The following is a 23,141-nucleotide window of genomic DNA, read 5'->3' as shown; positions in this document are numbered from 1 at the left end:
GGGGGCAAACAAGTGGTTCACAGTCTAGCTGTTGGTTCAGCCACACAGCAGAGACAGGTCCATCCTCTATGGAGAGAAAGGAGAGGAAGTGAGGGTGGCTGCAAGGAGGTAGCATTTCTCTGGTGGCCAGTGGTTCTGGGTGGGCGAGGGGCTGGTGGAGGCCTTAAGGTCTCTCCCTCTGACGGCCCAAAGCCATGACATTCTGGAGAGTAGAAGTCAGATCAGGGGCCAATGGACTTCTTGTAAAGGGCCAGGTAGTAAATATTTGGAGCTTTCTGGGGTGTAAGGACTCTGGCAACTGCTCAAACCTGCTGTGTGGCACAGAAGCAGCCTTAGAAAATGCGTAAATGAAAGAGCCTGGGTGTGTTCCCATAAAGCATTATTTGCAAAAATGGGTGGTGGGCGGGATTTAGCTGGGGTGTGCTGAGCGCTGTGCTGGAGGAATGGGAGCTCAGGGCGCTGATGCCAAACACACTTCCTGGAGGAGATGCTGGGTCCAGGCAGCTGAGAAGCAAGGAGGGTGTTTCTGGCAGTGCCTAGCTTCACAGCAAAGATCATTGGTGATGACGTGCATGGTCATACAGCCTCTGAGGGTCACTAGCCCTAGGATGGATGTCCAGCGATAGTGTCAGACACATGTTTAAAAACATATCCATCTCTTCTATCTGTTTCCAGAGGGCTCTAGGCCCACTTTTCCCTCTGTATCAGGAAGTGGAAGTCATCAGTGGTCCGTGTGACTGTAGCTATTGGGGAAGGAGAATGGGATAGTTCCTTTCTAGGACACCCGCCAGGCTTTGGGGCCAGACAATGATGACCTCTGCGGTTCCTCTCTGTAGAAGGAGAAGGGGGACTCTGGCTGTGTCGCTCTCAGAGGCAGGGCCTGGGCAGGTGACTCCTGAGCCCCACACTATTGTCAGGTTTCCTCTGAAGCCCAGGCCTCACCCACCTCACTCTGGAGCCCACAACCTGTGGGCCAGCGGGTCCTATGGTCACCTTCCAGGCTGACTGTTCCTTGGTTCCCTCTGTAGGAGAGCTGTACCGGGTTTCCTTGAGACGGCAGAAGTTCCCAGCCCAAGGAAGCATCGAGATCCATGAAGACAATGAGGTGGGCCAGTGTCTGAAGCTGCCAGGGTCACCTGGTAGTCAGGATTTTAGGACGCCCTTGACTGGATGCAGGCTGACTAGTTTTCACCTCGCTCTCCTTTTGACTTGCCGTGTGACCTGGCCTTCCCTGGCCTTTGGGCTCCCGTATGAACAAGAGTGTCTCTTGGGCCCTCTTAGCTCTGCATAGAAGGGCTTGCCCTCCTGGCCTCCTGTGCTGTGCACCCTGAATGCCCAGGAGGTCCCCTCACAGCGGGGCTGGGAGCTGCCTGACTGGGAGCTGAGACCGACGGGAGTTGGGGCCCCCGTGTGTATGATTCTGCATGCCCCAGCCCGCACCATGCCCACTGCCTGTCTCTATCCCGACTGCCGTCCCTCTCAGGAAGGCTGCCAGCAGCGTGCCTGCAAGACACATGTCCTCCTGCTCGTGCTGCACGGGGGGAACATCCTGGACACCGGCTCGGGGGACCCAGCCTGCAAGGCCGCCGACATCCACACCTTCAGCTCCGTGCTGGAGAAGGTCATGCGTGCCCACTTCCCTGCCGCCCTGGGCCACATCCTCATCAAGTTCGTCTCTTGTCCTGCCATCTGCTCTGAAGCTTTCTCACTCGTCTCTAAGTGAGTCTCTTTCTATTGTCTGGACCAGCTGGGGGAGTGGGGACCGGGGGCTAAGCTGAGGGGCTGCCCGCCATGCAGATACCTGGTGGGCAGGTGGGTATGTGTCCATCCAAGGCTGCCTGACCAGGCTGATCACTGGTGGGGGGGACTGTGAACATGTGGGTGTGCAGCCCCTCTGTGTCTGGGGCTCCAGGACAGCTCAGGTCAACTACCTGTGCGCCACAGGCCCCGTCTCGTTGGCCCAGGAAGCTGGGACGTTGAGAGGTTGAACAATTTCTCCCAGGATTACCTGGCGAATGGAGCCTGGTGTCAAATCCAGGAGTCACACGATTAGAGCCCAGTGGGCATGTGCACTGAGGAGGTGGCACAGGCCCTGTGGACACCCAGAGAGAGCCAGGGAAGACTTCCAGAGGAGCGAATTCTGAGTGTGCTGTGGGAGTAGCATAACCCGGCCAGGAGTGTGGGCTCTCTGGTCAGCCTGGGTTTGAATCCTGGTGGTGTGACCTGAGGGAAGTTGTTTAATCTCCCCTGCCCCAGCTTTCTCCTCTGTAAAATGGGGATGACATAGTAATAACTACCTCCCCCTCTGTGCTGATGTATGTGAAGCAGCTATACAGAGCCCGGCACATGCAAACAACAGGACCGGGTTCGCATACAGCACTCGGTGGCAGAGGTGAACCTGGTGGTGGGAGAGGGAGGCACGTTGCTCCCAGCCTTGGTTCTCCTCCATAGCCTACCTGTCCCTGTGGGATAAACGGGGAGATCAGGGCCCACACTGGCCCCATGGGCCTCAGCGCTTCCCCGGGGGCTGCTGGACTGTGCTAGCTGAAGGCGGGTGCCTGGACAGCCGCCCTGGTTCCCGTGAATAGTGGGCAAGATGCCTCAGATCCTGCAGGGCCTCATCTGCCAGAGCGTGTGGCAGATTGCTGGGACCGGAACCGGAGCTTTCTTTAGTTAGGGATGCCAGTGGAACCTTGCCTCTCTCTTTCATGTCCACGTCTGAGGCTCCGTGCGAGGCTCCGTGTGAGAAGGTAACCTCCCTACCGTGGGGCTTGGAGACCGTAGAAAGGGAGTGCCCAGGGACCCCCAGAGAAGGGGAGCAGAGCCCAGAGTCAAGTGGGGTTCAGCAGGGGGAGGCAGGTGCTCCTAGCTTCTGACTGGTTGGAAGAGAGCGTTGGGGGCCCGCAGGGGCCTCACTCTCCCCTTGGACAAAAGAAAGGAAAGATTCCTTTGCCCTTTGGGTGGGGAGCAAAGACTTGGCTTTGGTGACCTTGTTCCTAGGACATGGGCAGGGCAGAGCTCAATCAGAGCTGGAAAGAAGGAAGGAGATTAGGCCAGTGGTTCCCAAACCTGGTTGATAGCTCAGATCCCTGGTGTGATTCTTGTTAAACTGCAAAGCGGTCAGGCCTTACCTCTGGGGCATCTGACTCCTAGGGGAGAAGCCCTGGAATCTGTATCGTTTCCAACTGCTCCTGCTTCTGCTCTGCGGTGGGATTTGGGACTGCAGTGTTGAAGGCAGCTCTAATGGTCGGGACTTAATTGTGTTCCTTCCAATCAGTCTCAGAGCACCCTCCCTCCCACATCCCCACATCTCCAGGGGATCTGGACTCCAGAGCTCAGTCCCCCAGCCCAGGTCCCATCTCAGGAAGATGGAAGCCACTTGAGGGGACAGCAGAAGGGAACTTGCCTCTCCCCCAGGTCACTCCTTGCCTGGGCCATCAATCACCCCTAATCACTGCTGGGAGGGAGCGCTTTCTTGGCTAATTAAAATCTCTCCGGCTGCAATCGAGGCCTGTTTCCTCTAATTTGTGTTGTGGATGAGGAATGACTGTGAACTGGTCTTGTGTACTGTGAGGTCTCTGTCACCTGGCCGGGTGTTCTGAGTCCTGTCAGCTGCCTCAGTTTTTGTCAGGTCCCCTGGGAGTGTTGAGCCCTGGATCAGTCTGAGCTGAGACTCTTGGGAAAGGGCAGGCTCTGGGTATGGGTGGGGAGTTCGGGCCTCCTCGGTGGTCCCGGTTGGCCAGCTGGTCCAGGGGACAGAGCAGGGTGGGGCTAGGGGGAGAACCAGGTTGCTATGAGCTGGTCTTAGGTGTGTCTGAAGTTTGCAGAGAGGGCTCGACTTCCCAATGGGGAGGCAGGGGAGGGAAATCCCCCCATGGGCTGGGCATGTTTAGGAGGCTCTTTTAGCCCTTTTTGCAAACCAAAGGAAGGCTCTGGATTCTCTCCCTTGAAAGATGGACATAATATATCAGGCATGGGGCTATGTGCCACCTAGCCTAGCTCGGCCTCTGTCTTCCTTTTTTTATACTCCCAAAAGCCTTCCTTGAGGCCTAGTTTAAATAACACTTCCTCCAGGAAGTCTGCCTTGATGATATGTCCCCACCCTGATCCACAACAGGCTTCCTCCACAATTGGAGGTTTCAGGAGTCATGCAGAACATGGCAAGACAGCCTTGCTGGCACAGGAGACCCCAGGGCCTCCCTGGGGCTGGCGTGGGTTCAGGCGGGAGGGGCGCAGGCTTGGCGTCCCTGCCTGGGTCCTCCTGAAGACCTCCCCAGTGGAGACCCACTTCTTGGCCAGTCTATGTTCTCTACCAGCCACTCCTGATCCCAGCTGCCCTCAACCTGCCTGCCTCCCCGACCCCAACTCGGCTGACTTTGGCCCCCTGTCTGCAGCCTGAATCCCTACAGCCATGATGAGGGCTGTCTCAGCAACAGCCAGGACCACGTCCCTCTGGCCGCCCTGCCCCTGTTGGCCATCTCCTCCCCGCAGTACCAGGATGCAGTTGCCACCGTCATCGAGCGAGCCAACCAGGTCTACGGAGAGTTCCTCAAGTCCCCTGATGGGATTGGCTTCAGTGGGCAGGTAGGACAGCCTGCCCTGCCTCCCTGTTCTGGCCCCTGCCGGGAGAGAGGCTGGGATCTGCTGGAACCATCATGACCAGGCTGTTCTGAGCCATAGTTTCTGAGATCAAAGGAGCATTTTGACATCTTTGGGTTTGTCCTCATTTTACAGATTAGAAAACTGAGTTCTGATTTTGAGCCTATTCTGGTCCCTGACATAAGTCTGACCCATGATCTTGGCCTGATTCCTGTCCACAGGCTGCCCCTAGCCCCAGGGTGAGCACCCCGCCCCTATTGGGGCTCTCAGCACCTCCTGGGGACAGGACAGGGGACCGTGCTCTGGCTGGAGTTGGGGGGGTGGTGAGGTCATGGGGGGTCAAGCCTGCAGGCCCAGCTGTGCCTCCTCCAGGTGTGTCTCATCGGAGACTGTGTGGGGGGCCTCCTGGCCTTCGATGCCATCTGCTACAGTGCGGGGCCCTCGGGCGACAGCCCTGGCAGCAGCAGCCGGAAGGGGAGCATCAGCAGCAATCAGGTGCGGGCCAGATGGTGGGAAAGGGGGTGGGGGTTGCCTCTGGAGTCCCCTTTGCTGGCCCCAGGGGAGCTGGGCCTCAGGGAGGTTGAGTGAGCCCTTTACTTATCCCTTGAAGTCCAGGATTATTTCACAACCTTACAACAGCAGCAAGAGATTACCACGGGCGAGGAAACTGAGATGCAAAGAGGCTAATGTAGAGTCGGATCCCTAGACAGCTGGTCAGAGTCCCACTGGGTCCCTGATCCCTCTGGAAGTAGCAGGAGGCCTCAAGTCCCCTGCCCCGCATTGCAGCTTCCATTCTCCTCTTGGAGGAAGTATCGCCTCTCACACCTAGGAAAAAGGGATGGAGGTGGGATCCCAGAGACCCTGGTCACCACAGTGCTTCCTCTCTTCTGCTTGGCTCCAAAGGACACCCCGATTCTAGTGGAGGAGGAATGCAGCCTGGCCAGCACCAAGCGTCTCAGCAAAAGCAGCATTGATATCTCCAGTGTGTTAGAAGATGAGGAGCCCAAGAGGCCGTTGCCAAGGAAACAGAGCGACTCTTCCACCTATGACTGTGAGGCCATCACCCAGCATCACGCCTTCCTATCTAGGTAGCCCCCCACCCCCACCCCCTGCGCCCTGCTCTGTCTTCCTTCCAGCCAGGAGCCTAGGAGAGAGAAGAGGTTGGCTCAGTGTCACCTGGGAGGCCTGTGACTAGACCTTTGCCCCAGGCCCTTCCATGGAGCCGACGGACAAGCACCGGGATGCTGGGACCGAGGCCACCCGAGGGTCCTGTGCTCCATCCCTGCTCCACCCCGCTTGCAGACGGACAGGGAAACCACTGTCCCTCTCTGAGCACCAGCACTATCTTCTGGTCAAGGGGCAGGGCTACCCAGCCTACTTCACTGCTGGTTTTAAGAACTGAGTGAACGGGACAGATGGACAGACGTAGACTTGTCCGGAGGCCCCTCCCCCAGGGCGTGTTCTTATTAGATGGCAGCAGAGTTTAGCCGGCTGCCAGTCACTGAAGAACTGGGGCAGATTCTGGCCCCTGAGTCCCTGGCCGGGTCACTTCTATACACCACACTCACTCGGAGCCAGCAGACCCACCATGGAACTGCCTGCCTTAACTTCCTAGAAGAGATGTGTTTGCACACTGGTCAAATGAATTGCCTGCACATTTATTCAGGACCCAGAGGGGATGGAGTGCCTCCTTTTGCTTCCCTCTCTCCTCAATTCTCTCCTTCTTGCCTCCCTCCCTCCTTTTTTACCCAAATGACAAGAGTCATGAGGTCATCAGAACATTGGGAAAGGTATCACCTCACCACTCAGAGGGAACCACTGTTCCCTCTGGAATATTTTCTTCCTTTTTCATTTCACACTTAGCATTTACTTTTACTTAGAAATAAAACAAAACAAAGCAAAACACTTTTTTTTGTGCTCCCCCTCCCATATAACCAAACATACTGGGAACTATTCTTAATATTTTATTGCGTGCATGGTCAACATTTTACCTAATCCTGGTAATCGGCTACCTTGACTTTTTCCAGGTCCTTAAAATTATAATTAAACCTTGAGTGAGTGAACATCTTGTCCATCCACACTGATGTATATATTTGGGTTATTTTGTTTGGCTGGTTCCTGGAGGAAGGATTACTAGGTCAAAGTTTCTGCATGTTTATAGCTGACTATTTAAAGCCCCTTCGACAAATTACTCTTTAGAAAAGCCACTGCTCTCAGTCAGGGTTGCAAGCTGAAATCCCAGCATTTCTGGTTCATCCTTGAAAGCTCCTTTGAGAAAGCCCCGCCTTTGGGCAGTGACAAGAAGTTGGAGGCTTTTGGTAGCTGGCCGAAGACAGTCAGCTTTGCCCTCTGGTGTAGGGACAGATGGCTGCTCCTTTGGCAATTAAGTAGTTGGCGGGTATTTAGGGGCCACGTTGTACAAGAGAGCGTGCTGTTTAACAGGGTCTGTGTCCTCGGTGAGATGCGCATACTGCCAGAGGCAGGAGGGGCTGGGCTGAAGGTCAACCTCCTGGGTGGCCCCCAACGGAGGCTGGGGGCTGGCCCACACTAGCTCCACGACTTCTGCCACCCCTCCGCCTCCAGCTTGAGAAGTCTATTGAATCTGCATGCAGCTCATCGACTCCTAGATCACGTCCCCCTGCCGTGTGCTGCCAGCCCTACGCTGTGCCTCATGCCAGCTGGCAGCTCAGGGAGGTTCCCAGTTTTCCTGCCTGTTTTGGAGAACCTCTGGGGTGTGGCTCACCACCCACTTGAAACACCAGTGGATGCACGGCCCGCGAATGGTTGCATTCTATGCCTCATGTTTTTCTCTTTAAACTCTGCTCCATCTGTAAGCTGAAGGAGAGGGAGGACCGAGCTGTCTGCCTCTGTTTGTGCGTTGCCTGAAATCTGAGTTACGGTGAAGACGCTAATCCCGCAGGACTGACGTCATCCAGTGAGCGGGTCTGTCATCCAGGCTGCCCTGTAGACAGAGCAGGGGCTCACAGTGTGGCCATCAGACACCGCACGCTGGGGCAGGCCCACCAGCAAGGAGGCGGCGTAGGTGACCTTGGCCCATCCTCGGTGATAAAGCCTCCCTGGCTCGCTGCGTGTGTCATGTAGGGTAACTTTCGTCGTGCAGTCATGGAAGAGTTCTGGCGAGGTGCTGCTGACTCCAGGTCCCCAAAGTCTGATGTATTCACCACCTGGCCCTTCAGAGCAAAAGCTAGCAGACCCCTGCTGTAGCCACCTGTGGGCTGGTGCTGACACGGTCACCACCCTGTGATGGGTCCAGAAAGTGGCCTCCAGTTCTGAGTCCTGCCCCACAGGTGGAGGTCTGGGCCCCACCCCCTGCTAAGTGGCACCCCCACACCCTCAGTGCTTCCTTAACCCGCCCTCCCTGTGCCCCCCTGGCAGTATCCACTCCAGTGTGCTGAAGGACGAGGCCGAGCCCTCTGCAGCCGGGGGCCCCCCACTCCCAGAGGCCAGCCTGGGCCGCCTGGACTTCGATGTGTCCGATTTCTTCCTCTTTGGCTCGCCCCTGGGCCTGGTCCTGGCCATGCGGAGGACGGTGCTGCCAGGACTGGACGGTGCGTATGGCACGGCTGGGACCTGAGGTGCCTTTGTGTCACTGGCTGTGGTGTCAGGTCCTCAAAGTGGGGAGAGCAGGGCGTGAGGGGCAGGAGCAGGGGTTGGGGTAGATGGAGGGAGAGGAGAGAAGGAAGAAAAGGAGGCCAGAGGAATGAGAGGGGCTAATTTCCCCAGGTGAGGCAAAAGTGAGGTGCCCTGTCATGCACTCGTGGCTGATTTGTGGCCCATTGTCTGGCTGTTATGCTCTGCACAGAGATCAGCTGAAGCATTTACCCAACTGCACCCACCCCTCCTTCCTGGCACCCAGGTAAACCCGCCACAGCCAGGTCGGTCTCACCAGCTCTGCATTCACTCCGGCCTCTGCTCATGCCGCTCCTGTAGCCACGCATGCCTCCCCCGATACCCCCGGTGCACGCCGGGGTGATGTGCACCAGCCATGATTTAGCAGTGATCTGGGGGTGCAACAGGTATCTGGAGACACTTGGGGGAGCAACAGATCACGGCTTCCCAAACTTCTTTCGCATCAAAGCTTATCAACAACCTGTGATATAGAACAGATGAAAAGGAACAGACTCTGGTTGAAGTGGGGAGAGAAGACAGAACCCCGGACTGCCCTTCCCCACGCTGAGGAACCCTAGGTCTCTTGACTAGCTGGAGAGGGAAGCACAGGATGGCGTGGTGCACTCAGTGGGGACCCCTGCTGGTCACTGAGAGCCGGGCTCTGCCTGCAGAGCCCCTCTCTGTCACCGGCCTGACCACCAGGCCTGGGCATTGAGTGGGGGTGGGACGAAGGTGGGAGGAAGGGGCAGCTTTCTTGGCCCAGAGACCCTGGTGAGCTTCCCAGATCAGGTAGCAAAGAAATGAAAATTGGGAACATTTATAGGCGTTTGACTAGTGCAAACAGGGATGGAGGGTCTCCTAGGAAGAAGGGATGGCCCAGAGAAAGGGAAGTAGGAGCCTGCGGAGTGTTATGTGTTGGGGGGCAGATACTGGGGGGACATCAGATGTCTGCCGTGGCTGCAGGGCTGGGTGCCTGTCGTGCCCAGTGGTGGGGCAGGCTGGCGAAGGCTCCAAAGCCAGCTGAACATAATGGCTCTCACCCTGTGGGTGGCAGAGAGCTGTGGCAGGTGCTTAAGCAGAGGTGTAAGCTCCTCAGGTATCCCAGGGAAACTTTTAGGGTAAAAGATTAGGTGCTAGCAAGGGACTTTCCCATGTATCCTCTGCGCCCAGGTCTCCAGGTCCGTCCTGCCTGCAGCCAGGTCTATAGCTTCTTCCACTGCGCAGACCCCTCCGCCTCGCGGCTGGAGCCGCTGCTGGAGCCCACGTTCCACCTGGTGCCACCTGTCAGCGTACCCCGCTATCAGAGGTTCCCACTGGGCGACGGACAGTCCCTGCTCCTCGGTAGGTGCTTGGGGGTGCGAGAGAGTGTGGGCCCCGCCAGAAGGCGCTCTGGGCCACCATTCCTGGTCCAGGCCTTCCCATCTGTCGGCTGGTGGAGTGACTAGGCCCCGCTCGGCGGGGTATATATGTTCTGGGGGAGAAGAGAACAGGAGAAAGCTGCCTCACCACCTTCAGAGCAGCTCACCTGTGGGAATACCTGCTCTGTAGATGCAGATGCTGCCCCTGACAAGGTCCTGTGGCTGCAAGTCCAGGGGTCCATGCTGAGTGCTAGTCCTCAGGGTCCAGCTTGGATGCTGGAGCTGGAGGTACAGGGCTCGGAGTGTCTCATCCTCGTGGGCTTCCTGGAAGAGGGGTCCTCTAACCAAGGCATTTGGGCAGGTGAAGAGCTGGTGGGTGGGGCTGGGGGGATCTTCTCGTGGAAAGCAGCTACTGTGCCCTCTACTGTGGCATCGAGCCCAGGTGGGTCTGAGGCAGGGCAGAGTCCGCTGGAGCTCCTATGGGAACAGTCAGGCTGAACTGGGGTAAGGTCAAGGGGCAGGCAGATGAAGAACAGCCAGGGATCGGAGAGCAGAGCCTTAGCTGCAAAGCTCAGCAGAGGTTTAGCCTGAGCCAGTTCTGAGATTGGACCAGGCTTGGGGAGGGGAGCTGGGCATGAGGCTAGCTCCGGGCTAAACACCAGCTCTGTCCGTTTCCATGGGCCCTTCCTTTACAAAGTCTTGCTTTGTCAGGAGCTGTGATGCATGCTAGATACATCCTAAAATGTATCCCTTTTGGGTCAGGCAGCCTCCTGCCCCAGGGTTTTCTCTTACCCCTGCTGGAGACCCACTCACATCTCTGCTCCTCCACAATCCTTGTGGTTCAGGAGTTTGATACAAGAGCATGTGGTCTTGTGTCACAGGCGTCACCTGTGATTTCAGCTGGTACCTGTGGGGGCCATCTTCCAGAGTGCCCTTGGCAGTTCTATTGGGAGTGGGGACTCTGGCTCATGCTGGTGGAACCCACAAAGTGGAGGAGGTGAAATCCAGTGGAGTTCGCTGGTGACGGGGCTCCCCCCGGCCAGGGGTGAGAGGTCAGGCTGGCTGTAGGAGGGTGAGCGAGCCAGCCTCTACTCCCTGAGCACCCAGGCCCTGCCCGCCGGGGTCGGCTCAGCAGCACAGCGGCTCTACTTGAGACACGCCACCCGCCTGACTGTGCATTCCCCCTCCAGCTGATGCCCTGCACACCCACAGCTCCCTCTTCTTGGAGGGCAGCTCCCGGGGCAGCCCGCCACTCCTGGACACCCCTGCCTCGCCTCCTCAGGCCCTGCGGTCCCGGCGCCTGGGACGGAGGATGAGCCAGAGTAGTTCTCACAGCGACAGCTCAGACTCTTCCGACAGCCTGGCACCCGAGGGCGCCTCCCGCAGTGAGTGGGGGTCTTTGGGGTCCTGCCTGCCTGGATTCCAGGGAGAGGGAGCTTCCTGCGGTGGCCATTGACCTCCACCCAGGGCTGCAGAAGGCAGACCTCCCGTGGATGAGGGGTGAAGGAAATCCGGATTGAATGACCTCAGAGAGAATTTTGACCTCTGACCCTGAGACACGGCCCCCACTCTGACTGGCCAGAGCCACGACCTCTCCAGGCCTAGACTGAGCTCTGACTGCAGCCAGAGCCCTAATCACAGGGTCTGGTTTTTCCTGGGGAGTCCCCGCTGACCAGGAGCCTTAGGGTGAGGCCTGATGTCTCCATGGGCCTGGCCCCACTCCTGGGGAGCAGTTTGTAGCATACATCCTAGAGAAGGGCTGGGTAGGCAAAGTGGGCTGCTAGGCTGTGGGGTGGGTTAGATGGGAAAGAACAGTGTGTTTTGGACTGGACGCTCTGGACCCTAACTTGTGTCCTGAGTGGCACACTCCAGGGACTGTGCAGTGGGGACCCCTACTGAGCCTCGGGTCCAGGCCTGGGCAGGCCACTCTGTGCTCACCTCCCTCTTGACCTGCAGTCACCGCCAAGTGGTGGGGTGTCAAGCGCATCGACTACGCCCTGTACTGCCCCGATGTCCTCACCGCCTTCCCCACGGTGGCCCTGCCCCACCTCTTCCATGCCAGCTACTGGGAGTCCACAGACGTGGTGGCCTTCATCCTGAGACAGGTACTGCTGCCCGCCAGGCCCCTCCCCGTGGCGCCTCTGGAGGTCCCCTCCTTCCTAGAGTTCCCCTCCAGTCCTACGTCTGGAGGAGAGACGCAGCTTGGGTCTTGGGAAGGCTCTTCCCGCCGTGGCAGCCACATGGCCAGAGCGTCATAAAGAACGCCAGCTTCTGGAAAGTTAAGCAGTAACTATAGTGGCGAATGGACCAGTATTTTAGCTTGGAGTCTTGGAGGGGAGGAGGCAGCTGGGAAGTAGAGGCAGAACACAGGGTAAAGCTTTGGGGAATGCAGCTGCAGGGAGAGCAGAGAAATGGGGTGCTACTAGAGAGCTTCAGGGCTCCTGGGGTAGGGGAGGGGGCATTTTTTTTTTTATTAAAAAGTTTATTTTTACATCATTTTGCACATTTTTTTTTCATCTCAATTGTAATCCCCGTGGGTTTCCCATCACCAAATCAACCCTGTGCCACCACCATAGTCCCGTGCATTTCCCTCCCTTCCCCCGTTTTTGATCCCATTCCCCACTCCACCCCCACAGAATGTCTCTGGTATATGGTTGTTCATTATTTTTGTTATTTTCTCGCCTGGTCCATTATACTCCTGCTATGAGTGAAACCATCTGGTATTTTTCTTTCTCTTTCTGGCTTATCTCACTAAGCATGATCTTTTCCAGCTCCATCCAAGTTGCTGCAAAAGACATGTGTTTCTCTTTTTTGGTTGCTGAGTAATATTCCATTGTATATATGTACCACATCTTTCTAATCCAGTCATCTACTTTTGGGCATCTGGGCTGCTTCCATGTTTTTCCAATTGTAAATAAAGCAGCAATAAACATGGGGGTACAAGTATCTTTTTCAATCAGTGTTTTTGTGTCTTTTGGGTAGATACCTAGGAGTGGGATTGCTGGGTCATAGGGAAGCTCCATGTTTAGCAGTTTGAGGAACCTCCAAACAGTTTTCCATAGTGGTTGTACTAGTTTGCATTCCCACCAGCAATGCAGGAGAGTTCCTTTTTCGGGGAGGGGGCATTTTTGAGGCGGGAACTAGTAGGCATATTTGGAGGCTAACAAGTGACCCAGGAGGGACGATGGGTGCTGTAGGGGTGAGAGAGGAGCTCTGCGGAGCAATGTTCTTGAGGAGGTGGGCGGGGGGGCTGGGGCCGGGGCTCTAAGGCGCTGTGAGAAGGTCACCTGCTGTGACAGGAAGGGAGGCAGACCAGGGTGCAGGCCCAGTGTCCGCTGACCTCTGCTATCGAGCGGGGCAGCTGTGGCCCTAGAGTTGCCAGTTTCCTGAGGTTCCAGGCTGGGAGGTTGGTGGGGGCAGAGGGTTTAGCTGTCCTCGGTCTGGAGGGCCATGACACCCTGGGAAGGGGGGACAGTGCACATGATGGCTTGATGTGCAGTCCTGCTTTTTGTCAGGTGATGCGTTATGAGAGTGTGAATGTCAAAGAGAGCGCTGGCTTGGACCCTGCAGCACTGAGCCCCGCTAACCCCCGTGAGAAGTGGCTTCGTAAGAGGACCCAGGTCAAGCTGCGGGTATGTGCATACCAGTTAGGACAGGGGACTTGGAGAGGGGGGACTGTCCCAGGGGCTGGGGTGTCCACAGGGCAGCAAGGATCTTTGATCCCCTTCCCCCCAAGGCTAAGGGCTCACATATACAGGGATTCATCCTGCTCACCACCACAGCACTCACCACCCGACTCACTGTTGGATATGGCTTGGTGGGGTATTTGCCGTGAAAAAGGGAGGCACAGATTAGGCAGAAGATGGAAAGAAGGTTTCTCAGAGTAGGTCAGAAGTAGGGCTTCCCTGAAGAAGTCACTTCTGTTGAGTATTGAAGTATGAGTAGAGTCCAGTAAGGCTACATTCATTTATTTACTCAGCAAATAATCCTCTGTGCTCACTGTGTCCCAGGCCCTCTGCTAAAAAGTAGGGCATAGTGATTTTTCAGACACTAACACTGCTGTGGGGGGTACTCCCAATCTGCTGGGAAGATCAGACATGAACCCCAAGAACAGTTCTAAGAGGTAGAAGGTGATCGATGCTCTATGAATCAACTTGTTTTTGATAAGCATATTTATTAAGATTTAATCACATGTCACACAATTTAACTACATAAAGTGAACAAGTCAATGGATTTCAGTGTATTCATTTACAAATATTAGCAAGTCATCACCAGAATCAATTTTAGAATTTTTCATCACCCCAGAAGAAACCCTAATCCTCTAAGCTACTTTTCTCCCATCTCCATTCTTCTCAGTCCTAAATAATCAGCAATCTATTCTCTGCAACTATAGATTTATTCTGCATCTTTCGCATAAATAATATCATACAATCTGCTGTCTTTTGTGCCTGACTTCTTTTACCTGGCATGGCGTTCTCTAGGACATTCATTTTGTAGCATGTGTCAGAACATCATTCCTTTTTATGACTGAATAATATTCCACCGGATGGCTATACCATATTTTGTTTATTCAGTCACTTGTTGTTGGACATTTGGGTTGTTTTCAGCTTTTGTCTAGTAGGATAATGCTGCCATTAATATTCATGTACATGTTTTGGTGTAGATATATATTTTCATTTTTCTTGGGCCTACACCTACGAGTAGAATTGCTAAATCAAGCAATAACCCTAGTTAAACCATTTGAGGAACTGCCAAGCTGGATGCCAAAGCAGTGTACCAGTTTACACTCCCACCAGAGTGCACATGGGTTCCACTCCCTCTACCTCCACATTAACTCTTGTTATTATCTATCTCTGATCACACCCAGTGGAGTGAGATGGCATCTCGTGTGGGCTTGAGCTGCAGTTCCCTAATGACCAGTGATGGCAAGCTTCTTTCCATGAGCTTATCTCCATGAAAGAACTCTTCCCTCTCCTATGCTTTTACAAGGGGCCTATGCCCCATATCCAGCAATGATAGGGGAGGGTTTTTCTGCCTCCCGACTCAGGCGCCAGCACAGAAGAGGTGACTGCACATGTTTGTGGAATCAAATTAAAACAGGTGGGCACTGAGAGAAGGGACATCTGGGACATCTAAGAGTGTTTCTTGGAAAGTTAGGTCCTCGTGGATGGGCTAGGATGTGGGGGTGAGGGCCAGGGCTGACAGGTAAAGTGGGGGACCCAGTGTGAGCAAAGGCCTGGGGCACCACTGCTCTGGCCTAAGAAAACCAGAGGATGTAGGAATCAAGCAATAACCCTAGTTAAACCTACTAGACAGGGTAGGAGACAGGGTGGACGAGGCTTTGATGATGAACTCAAGATTTGAACTTCACCACTGGGCACTAGGTGTGAACAGATCTGGGTTTTATAAAAATGCTGGATCTGCCGTGGAGCCTACTTTTGGATAAGGAGCTCCGTTAAGACGCCGCTATCAGAGTCTAGATGGGAGGTAATGCGGGTGTGGGAGAGACACCATGTGGCATCTCCGTAAAGGAAGGGGCAGCAGGCTGAGTGATTTGGGCATTGGACCCAGGCGGAGCGGGTGGGCGGTCAGAGCCAACGGAGGTCTTTGCACTATGGAATGAACTGAAATCAGAAGTGAAGAAGGATGGGATGTTTGGAGGCCTACAGATGAAAGACGTGATGCTCAGGATAGGTCTGCAGTCATCTAAGGCAGAGTGGGCCTGGGGGGCTGAGCAAAGGAAGAACAAATCAGAAGGGCCATGAGCTGAGCTGGCCCTGGAGGTCTTGCTGCACTAGTCTCTCCACTAGTCTCTCCGCTCCGGCACATTTCAACCTCCCACTAAGAAGAGATGGGTGGGAAATGGCTGCTGGATTTGAGCTGGGATGCCAAAGCAAGAACCAAAAGTGACCCGATGTGTCCAGCCGGGCCCAGAAGGAGAATGGCTGTGAGTGTGCGGGCTGTCGTCAGAGGGCCGCGTGGGTGAGCGAGAGCAGAGAACACACATTTACAGGGACCCCGGGGCACCTTGGAGTCAGCGGTAAGCGTCTAAGCTGCTGCTGTTCTCATGGGTTCCATGGGAACATGTATTTGATGCCCTAATGGAAGTTAACAGAAGGCACAATTCAGCAGGTCCGCATGGTCCCCACCAATCCTAAACACAGTGTAATGTGAAAGCAAGGTCAAGCTGACTTGCAACGGGTGAATGGGTTTCTGTCCCTCCAGAACGTCACTGCCAACCATCGGGCCAATGACGTGATCGCGGCTGAAGACGGCCCGCAGGTGCTGGTGGGGCGGTTCATGTATGGGCCTCTGGACATGGTGGCTCTGACTGGAGAGAAGGTATGGGGGCCGGGTCATCTCCTCGGCCCACCCCACCTGCACCAGGCGCCTTGTGGGATCACAGTGGGAGGCCTGGCTGGTGCTGGGGAGGGCTGGCTATGTGTGGGAGCGTGGGCCAGAGACCAAGAGGGCAAGCAAGGAAAGTGGGGTGCGCTGGGGAAGCTTCTGAGGAGTGCAAAGCTGGTGCGGCTGCAGAGAGAGGGGGCACCGTCTGTACCCCAAGCCCTCTGTCTTGCAGGGGGCTCCCCGGTTGAGCCCCTAAGCCAAACCTCCCAGTGCCCCCCTCCCGCCAGTCTTCAGCGAGTGCCCTGCCCTGCCGCTGCTGCAGGTGGACATCCTGGTGATGGCAGAGCCGTCGTCGGGCCGCTGGGTGCACCTGGACACAGAGATCACCAACAGCAGTGGCCGCATCACGTACAGTGTGCCTCGGCCCCGGCGCCTGGGCGTCGGCGTCTACCCCGTGAAGATGGTTGTCAGGTAGGGCTGGGGATGCCTGGCGGTGGCTTCCTTCACGCCCCTGGCCTTCCAGACAGGCTGGCCTGAACATGGGGCACTCTCCCTTGGACCCCATTCCTGCTGTGTGGAAAGGGGGAAACAGATGAGTCGCCAGCGGGGGCATCCGAAGATGCCGCCCGGATTCTCTCTGCCCCTGGCCCCAGGTTGAGCTCTGACCCAGCTGCAGGTGGACCTCTGGCCTCAGGTGGACACCTGACAAGGAGCGCGACTGACCACAGGTGGGTGCCTTTCAGGGGCGACCAGACCTGTGCGATGAGCTACCTCACGGTGCTGCCCCGGGGCATGGAGTGCGTGGTGTTCAGCATCGACGGGTCCTTTGCGGCCAGTGTGTCTATCATGGGCAGTGACCCCAAGGTCCGGCCGGGGGCAGTGGATGTTGTCCGGTGAGTGCTGCCTCCCTGCCAGGGCCATGGGCTGTTTTTTTTTTGGTTTTTTGTTTTTCTGATTACTTCTAGAAAATAGTTTCTGGGCTGGGAGCAGGGAAGTTCTGGCTTCTTCTCCTATAGATATGTAATGAGGGTCCTGGAGAAGCTCACTGCCTCTCCCCAGGGACTGCCCCCTTGCCCCCCAGCAGCTGCTAACTCCAACACTGCGAGTTCCCCCCACTTAGGGCAAAACCCATGTGTCTGGCTATCTACTGCTGGTTAAAAGTGGCTCCAGACGTCGCAGCTTAAGATGATAATGTGTCATTCTCTGTCACGGTTCTGAGGATTGAGTGAGCTCTGCCCCACCTGGGGTCTGTCTAGTCACTGTAGTCAAATGGTGGCCAGGGCTGGGGTCCTCTGAGGACTCTGCTGGAGTGAATGCCATGTCCCTGCAGGAGGGCCTTCTCTCCACGTGTTGCTCCGGTCCTGGCCTGTGTAGTTTCAGACTAGGCAGATTTTGCATGTGGTGACTGATTGCTTCTGTGGCCGCTGGCTTCCCCTAGCTCCTAAAGACCCCAGTGGACGCTGCCAGTCTGGGAGTCAGGTCCTCCCCACTGCGTGCTGTTGTTATAAGCTGTCAAAGATCAGCCCAAACTCAAGGGGGAGGGACCACATTATGGGACATGTGGCTCACTGGGGCCCCTTTCAAGACCAGCTGACACATGGTGCTAATTGAGAGGTGGGAGCTATTTCAGCTGACTGGAGAAAGCAGAGCAGGCTTCTTGGGAGAGGTGGCATTTCAGTTCACCCTTGATGGATGGAAATCAGCTAGCTGGTTATCAAAAGTGGGGGTTAGTCTCGTCCTTTATTTCCATTACTGCATCCCCTTCAAACACGTCCCAGCCCTCCTCCCACAGCTGGGGAGCAAAACTGTGGCCCTTCCTCCCCCGGGATCTGTTTGGTGTTGCTCTCCCCTCCTTATTATGTGAGCTCCTAGGGCTTCTGCAGAGCTCTCCAAACCTTGCCGGTCATTAAAGCTACTGTTTAAACATGAATCACTGGGCTCCAGCTCAGAACTAACCAGAATCCCTTAGGGTGATGTCTGGACCCGTGCAATCTTATACAACCTCCTGAGTAGCTCAGACCATCTTCCTGCCTTGGAACTGGCTGTCATAGCCAGTTGATGGCTGGTGACACAAAAGTCCTCACACTGGTCTGGGCGCATCTGACATCCTGCAGCCAGGATTTCATGGGGAATCAAGGGGGAGCACAGGAGAGAGGGTCCCTGGAGGAGAGAAGCCTTGGAAGGAGGGCATGGGAGTGCCAGGCCATGCCACTGAGGAGGGGTGCAGGAGAGAGCACGGCTCATGGGCTGGGGAGCCCAGGTGCTCAAGGGCAGCACATGGAGGATCACAAGTGCAGAGACAGCTGGGGACCGCAAGGAGCTGAGAACCAGGAATAGCGTTGGCAAAGGTGGATAGGGTTAGGCTGGTGATGCACAGGAATCACCATGGAAACAGTCCCAAGGTTAACAGCACAGCAACTGTCCTGCTCTCCCCACACCAGTCATGTTTGGGATGAGTTCATTTTATCCTAGGTCAACCCCAGGCAGCATCAGGAGCACCATTCCACAGAAGGGAAAACCAAGTCCAGGGGATCGAGGGACTTCAGCTGCACAGAGAGGAGGGCATGGGCAGTGGGGAGGCCGTTTGACTGTGGGCGCGAGGTGCCAGTGGGTCACGCAGGGGAGATGTCCAGGACTCACAGTGTGGATCTGGGGATGCCCCTCCGGCTTCTCAGGAGGTCAGCGGTCTGGCAGGCTGCTGGGGTGGGGCGTGGCTGGGCTGGGCTGGACCCTACCATGCCCTCTCGCCAGGCACTGGCAGGACCTGGGCTACATGATCCTGTACATCACGGGGAGGCCGGACATGCAGAAGCAGAGGGTGGTGTCGTGGCTGTCCCAGCACAACTTCCCACAGGGCATGATCTTCTTCTCGGATGGGCTGGTCCACGACCCTCTGCGACAGAAGGCCATCTTCCTGCGCAACCTCATGCAGGAGGTGAGTGCCAGGCCGCGGGCGGGGCCGGGCCAGAAAAGGGACAGACCTCCTGCACACCGCCCTTCTCCCTCCATCCCTGCGGGGCCTCACCTGCTTACCCTGCCACCTCCACTGTGCCTGATAAAGCTGCTTGCAAAGCATCAGCTCTTTCATGGACCTCGGTGGGTCCTCAGAGGTGGGTGTTTGCTATTCTCACTGGCTAGCCCCAGAGCTCAGAGCATGCATCCTTTCTCTTCTGACCCTAAAGCCTGAGCTCTTAGCTCTCCATCTGCTTATTTACAGATAGTGAAGTGTCTTTTGTGTTCCTTACCTTGCCCTTTGTGTCAGGATTGTGCAGAGACAGATGTCCTTAGTGTAAGCACTTGGGGGTTTTGACCTGGAGCTGCATTTCTCATTTCTCATGGGGTACCTCTGAGAGTTCATTAGGAATGCAGATTCTCTGCCCCCTACTCAGATGTGCTGAATCAGAAATTCCAGGGAGAGGGAACAGTAATCTTTTTTGTCAATGAGCCCACCAGAGGGTCCTGAGGCTTAGAAGATACTGAGACCTGCTGATCTAGAGCAGGACAAACAATGGCCCACCAGCAATGTCTGGCCCAGTGCCAGATTTTATGTAACCTGTGAGCTAAAAATGGTTTTATACTTTTAAATGGTTGGAGACAAAAAAAAAATCAAGAGAAAAGGAATATTTCATGGCATGTGAAACTCAAATTTCAGTATCCATAAGCAAATCTTTATTGGAATCCAGCCATGCTCAACTTGCTCACATGTGGTCTATGGCTGCTTATGAGCTAAAACACACTAGGTGAATAGATATGACAGTGTGCAAAGCCTGAAATATTTCCTAGCTGTTCTTTCACAAAAAAAGTCTGCCCTTGTACAGAAGACAGACATACAGAGGGATAGCCTACTGGTGTGTGATTGGAAAATGTCCAGTTGACAGAGGATGAAGGACTTAGCTTTGCCCAAGGAGGCCCAGAAAGCTTCTAGGAGGTAGTAACTTTTTTTAAAGATTTATTTATTTGTGCATACAGAACTGGGATACAGGCCAGAGGTGCAGGGCAGTGAGAAGATGCACCAGAGACAGACTGGGGAGCAGAACAGGCAGATTGACTGAAATATACTGATGAGGGGAGCAGCAGGTGGGTCAGGAGAGGTCTGCTGGGATTCGAATTTGTGCTTCAGTGGCTGAAGTTGCTTCATAGTGCTGCGCTGTAACCCATTGCACCACCAGGGAGGGCTGGAGGTGGTAACGTGATGAGTCTTGAAGCATGAGAATGGGTTTATCAGACGCCCAGTGAAGTAGCATGTGCCAAAGCATTGAGGTGGGAAAGAGAGTGGGATAATCTTAGAGTCCAGGATGCGGGTATGTACAGGGTCAGGTTGAGGTCAAGTGGGAGCTAGGACCCAGAGGGTCTGTGGTTTGAAGGCCTTGGAAACCAGGTCCAGACTGTGGGCTCTGTTGAGCCAGTGGGGAGTCATGGAAGAGTTGAAAGCGAAGGAGTGGCCATGTCTAATTTGGGCAGTAGAAACAGCACTCAGACTGCCAGGGGATATGAGAGGAAGGGAGGGTAGTTCTGGGAAGCTGTTACCCAAGCAAAAGCCAGGAAAGCCGGAGTCCAGGCTATGGCCATGGGGTGGAGAGAAATGCACGGACAGGCATCAGAATGAGGAGGTCGAACTGTCACGACCCAGTGATGGTTGGCTGGAGGGAGAGGGGAGCACTTAGCTGTCTACCTTGGGTGACCAGGAGAGACTGAGGTCCACCAGTCTAGAATGGGGTCTCCAGGGAGGCAGAGTCTGAGGTGATGAGGGCCTATAGTAAGCATTCAGTAAATATTAGTGGAAAGATTGAATAAATGAAGGAAATGAGAGGTGACACAGGAGACCAGTCTGGGGGAAGATGAGCTAGTTTGGGGACATGGGAACACCCAAGTTCCAGATTCAGGTGGGGTAGTTCTGGGTTCAGTTCTGGAGGTGATGTCTAATGACTGAGGTAAAGACTGAGGTTCCGAGACCATCCCCCCCCCCCCCCAAGGGCTGAGGAGTAGGGGTCACTCACGCAGGCAAAGTCATTCCAGGACTGAGGAGGGAGGAAAGCCGAGACTGAGACCAAAATCCTCCAGGGAACTCAGGCAGGTGAGTGGAAGCAAAATCAGGACTGACGGGGCTTATCAGGAGCCCCCAGGTGAGGAAGAGCTGGACAGTGAGCACCTGAAGCAGGGGTGGGTGAGGCTCTGGAAGTGACACGGGTGAGGAGGAGCTTGCCCCGGCCTCCGGGGTAACATCAGAATAGCCAGCCACAGGCAGCGGCCAGGGAGGGTCACAGTCTGATATTCAGATGGGGTAGTTCTGGGTTCAGATTTGTGGGCAGCAAAGGGTGGACAGAACTGGCCTCCAATGCCGACACCTGGGTAAATCTAGAACTCAGCTTCCTCATCCACAAAGGAACCCTTTGCTTTGCTCGCTTTGTTATATAACATGAATAGGGCTGCTGGAGGCGGGGTCTTCAGTGTGGCCAAAGCCTTATCAAGTAGAGCTCTGTGTCCAGAGGAGGTCAGTGTGGCCAGGTCAGGACGGGAGGTCACTACAGGGTGGGAGGTGGTTCCTGGCAAAGGGGGTGTATGGCTTGGTCTCTAAGGAAGTACAGATACAGGGTCTTCCAGCAGAGATGCCCTTGGGGTATGGTCTCGGAACCTGGCGGGGAGGTGGGCTGGCTCCTCCCCCTCCATGAACTGCCCCTGTGTTTCAGTGCTTTATCAAAATCAGTGCAGCCTATGGCTCCACGAAGGACATCTCCGTGTACAGTGTGCTGGGCCTGCCACCCTCCCAGATCTTCATCGTGGGCCGACCCACCAAGAAGTACCAGACCCAGTGCCAGGTGCGTAATCCCAGCTAGGGGCTGGCGGCAGGGAAGAGCTGGGGTGGGAAGGAGTTACTCGTTTCCTTGTTTGTTCATTTTTAATTTGCACATTCATTCATTCACCCACTCATTCATTGGTAAACATGGCTGAGCACCTGCCCTGAACCAGGGCCTTTGTTGGGTGGGTTGAATGTCCTCCAGTCTAGTGGGAGAAGGGGAAATTTGCAGAAAATGACAGTGCAGTGTGGCAAGAGCCATGGGGTCTGGGTGCAGTCGGGGTGCTGGGGTGGGGGGGCGAGGCATGGAATTGTGGGGTCCCCAAGAGGAGCAGCTAGGCCAGACTGAGGCAACGCTGGTTTTTAGTAGGTCGAGGGAGTGGTCCAGGAAGGGCCTGAAGTTTGGAGGAGCATTGGTGACAGAGGCAGCAGCAAAGCGAAGGTTAGGCGGTGGCAGAGCAGAGGTATATTCTGGAAACTCAAGTGACTCAGTGTGAGGCTGGGTGTGAGGCGGAAGGAAGGGGCTGAGGGCAGCGTGGTGGGACTGCACGCCTTGCCACGCCTGGTCTGACTCTTGGGAGAGAGTCTGGGATTCGGAGCGCTCCCAGATGGCAGGTGGCAGGCAGAGCAGAGGAAGAGGAGGGAGAGGGTGGCAGGTGGCAGGCACAGCGCCTGAGACTGGCAGATAGGCCTGGGTGTGCATGAGGAAGGGAGGGGAAAGCCAGGCGTGGCGGCCGGTTTCTGCTGGGAACAATCCAGCAGAGAAGCAGGCTGGAGAAGGAGGTGAAGGGAAGGTGATGGTCTCCCCTGGGGCCCTGCTGAGTGCCAGGGGCCTGGGAATGCACAGCAGGTAGAACTGCAGGTATGGCAGAGTGCACCTCAGCGAGACCTTCCTGGGGATCTCGTGTGAATGCAGATTCTGATTGCCTTGGCCCCAGGTTCCAGCCAACAGGCGCCTAAGTGCGTGCCCCTGCTGGGCCAGGGGCCACACTTTGAGAAACCAGGCACTGAGGACAGCGGGAGAGACTGGCAGAGATGGGCAGAGATGGGCGGCCATGGGGCCGGGAAATGAAGTTCCTTGGTGAGAAGCCTGATGAGGGCAGAGACTAACATGTGGGGGATTTTAGTGAAAGTGACAAGGACAGGAGCATCAGCCCCCCACCCCCAACACACACGCGCACACACACACACACACACACTTGCTCTCCCCTCCCCACTCCCATCCCCCTTAAGAATCCAGTGAACCCCTGGTTGACCAAGGATAGCCACACAAGGATTCGGTTGTCCAAAGCAGAGCCGGGAGCCTTGAACGGTGATTGGCATTCTGGAGTTTCTTCTCTGAGGAGAAGCTGTGGACTCAAGGGGATGTTTTTGGGAAATGGGGGGAACGGGGCAGGATGGGGCAGCCAGGA

General features: G+C 55.6%; 1 protein-coding gene across 1 annotated transcript in view; it reads left to right on the top strand.

The window, feature by feature from the left end:
• PITPNM3 (PITPNM family member 3) overlaps window positions 1-23,141 on the top strand; it is a 66,365-nt gene that overhangs the window by 42,174 nt on the left and 1,050 nt on the right. The window contains exons 5-20 of the mRNA XM_012726092.1: window positions 1,029-1,105; window positions 1,484-1,719; window positions 4,395-4,584; window positions 4,972-5,094; window positions 5,503-5,687; window positions 7,996-8,168; window positions 9,400-9,570; window positions 10,778-10,972; window positions 11,544-11,692; window positions 13,103-13,219; window positions 15,813-15,929; window positions 16,258-16,406; window positions 16,679-16,828; window positions 18,687-18,870; window positions 21,623-21,751; window positions 22,804-22,808. Coding sequence (XP_012581546.1) covers window positions 1,029-1,105; window positions 1,484-1,719; window positions 4,395-4,584; window positions 4,972-5,094; window positions 5,503-5,687; window positions 7,996-8,168; window positions 9,400-9,570; window positions 10,778-10,972; window positions 11,544-11,692; window positions 13,103-13,219; window positions 15,813-15,929; window positions 16,258-16,406; window positions 16,679-16,828; window positions 18,687-18,870; window positions 21,623-21,751; window positions 22,804-22,808 — 2,350 coding nt within the window. The remainder of the gene's footprint in view (window positions 1-1,028; window positions 1,106-1,483; window positions 1,720-4,394; window positions 4,585-4,971; window positions 5,095-5,502; window positions 5,688-7,995; window positions 8,169-9,399; window positions 9,571-10,777; window positions 10,973-11,543; window positions 11,693-13,102; window positions 13,220-15,812; window positions 15,930-16,257; window positions 16,407-16,678; window positions 16,829-18,686; window positions 18,871-21,622; window positions 21,752-22,803; window positions 22,809-23,141) is intronic.

Source organism: Condylura cristata, unplaced genomic scaffold (genome assembly GCF_000260355.1).
Source record: "Condylura cristata isolate star-nosed mole 26May11 unplaced genomic scaffold, ConCri1.0 scaffold00017, whole genome shotgun sequence".
NCBI lineage: Eukaryota > Metazoa > Chordata > Mammalia > Eulipotyphla > Talpidae > Condylura > Condylura cristata.
This window is presented reverse-complemented; position numbering and strand designations above follow the sequence as displayed.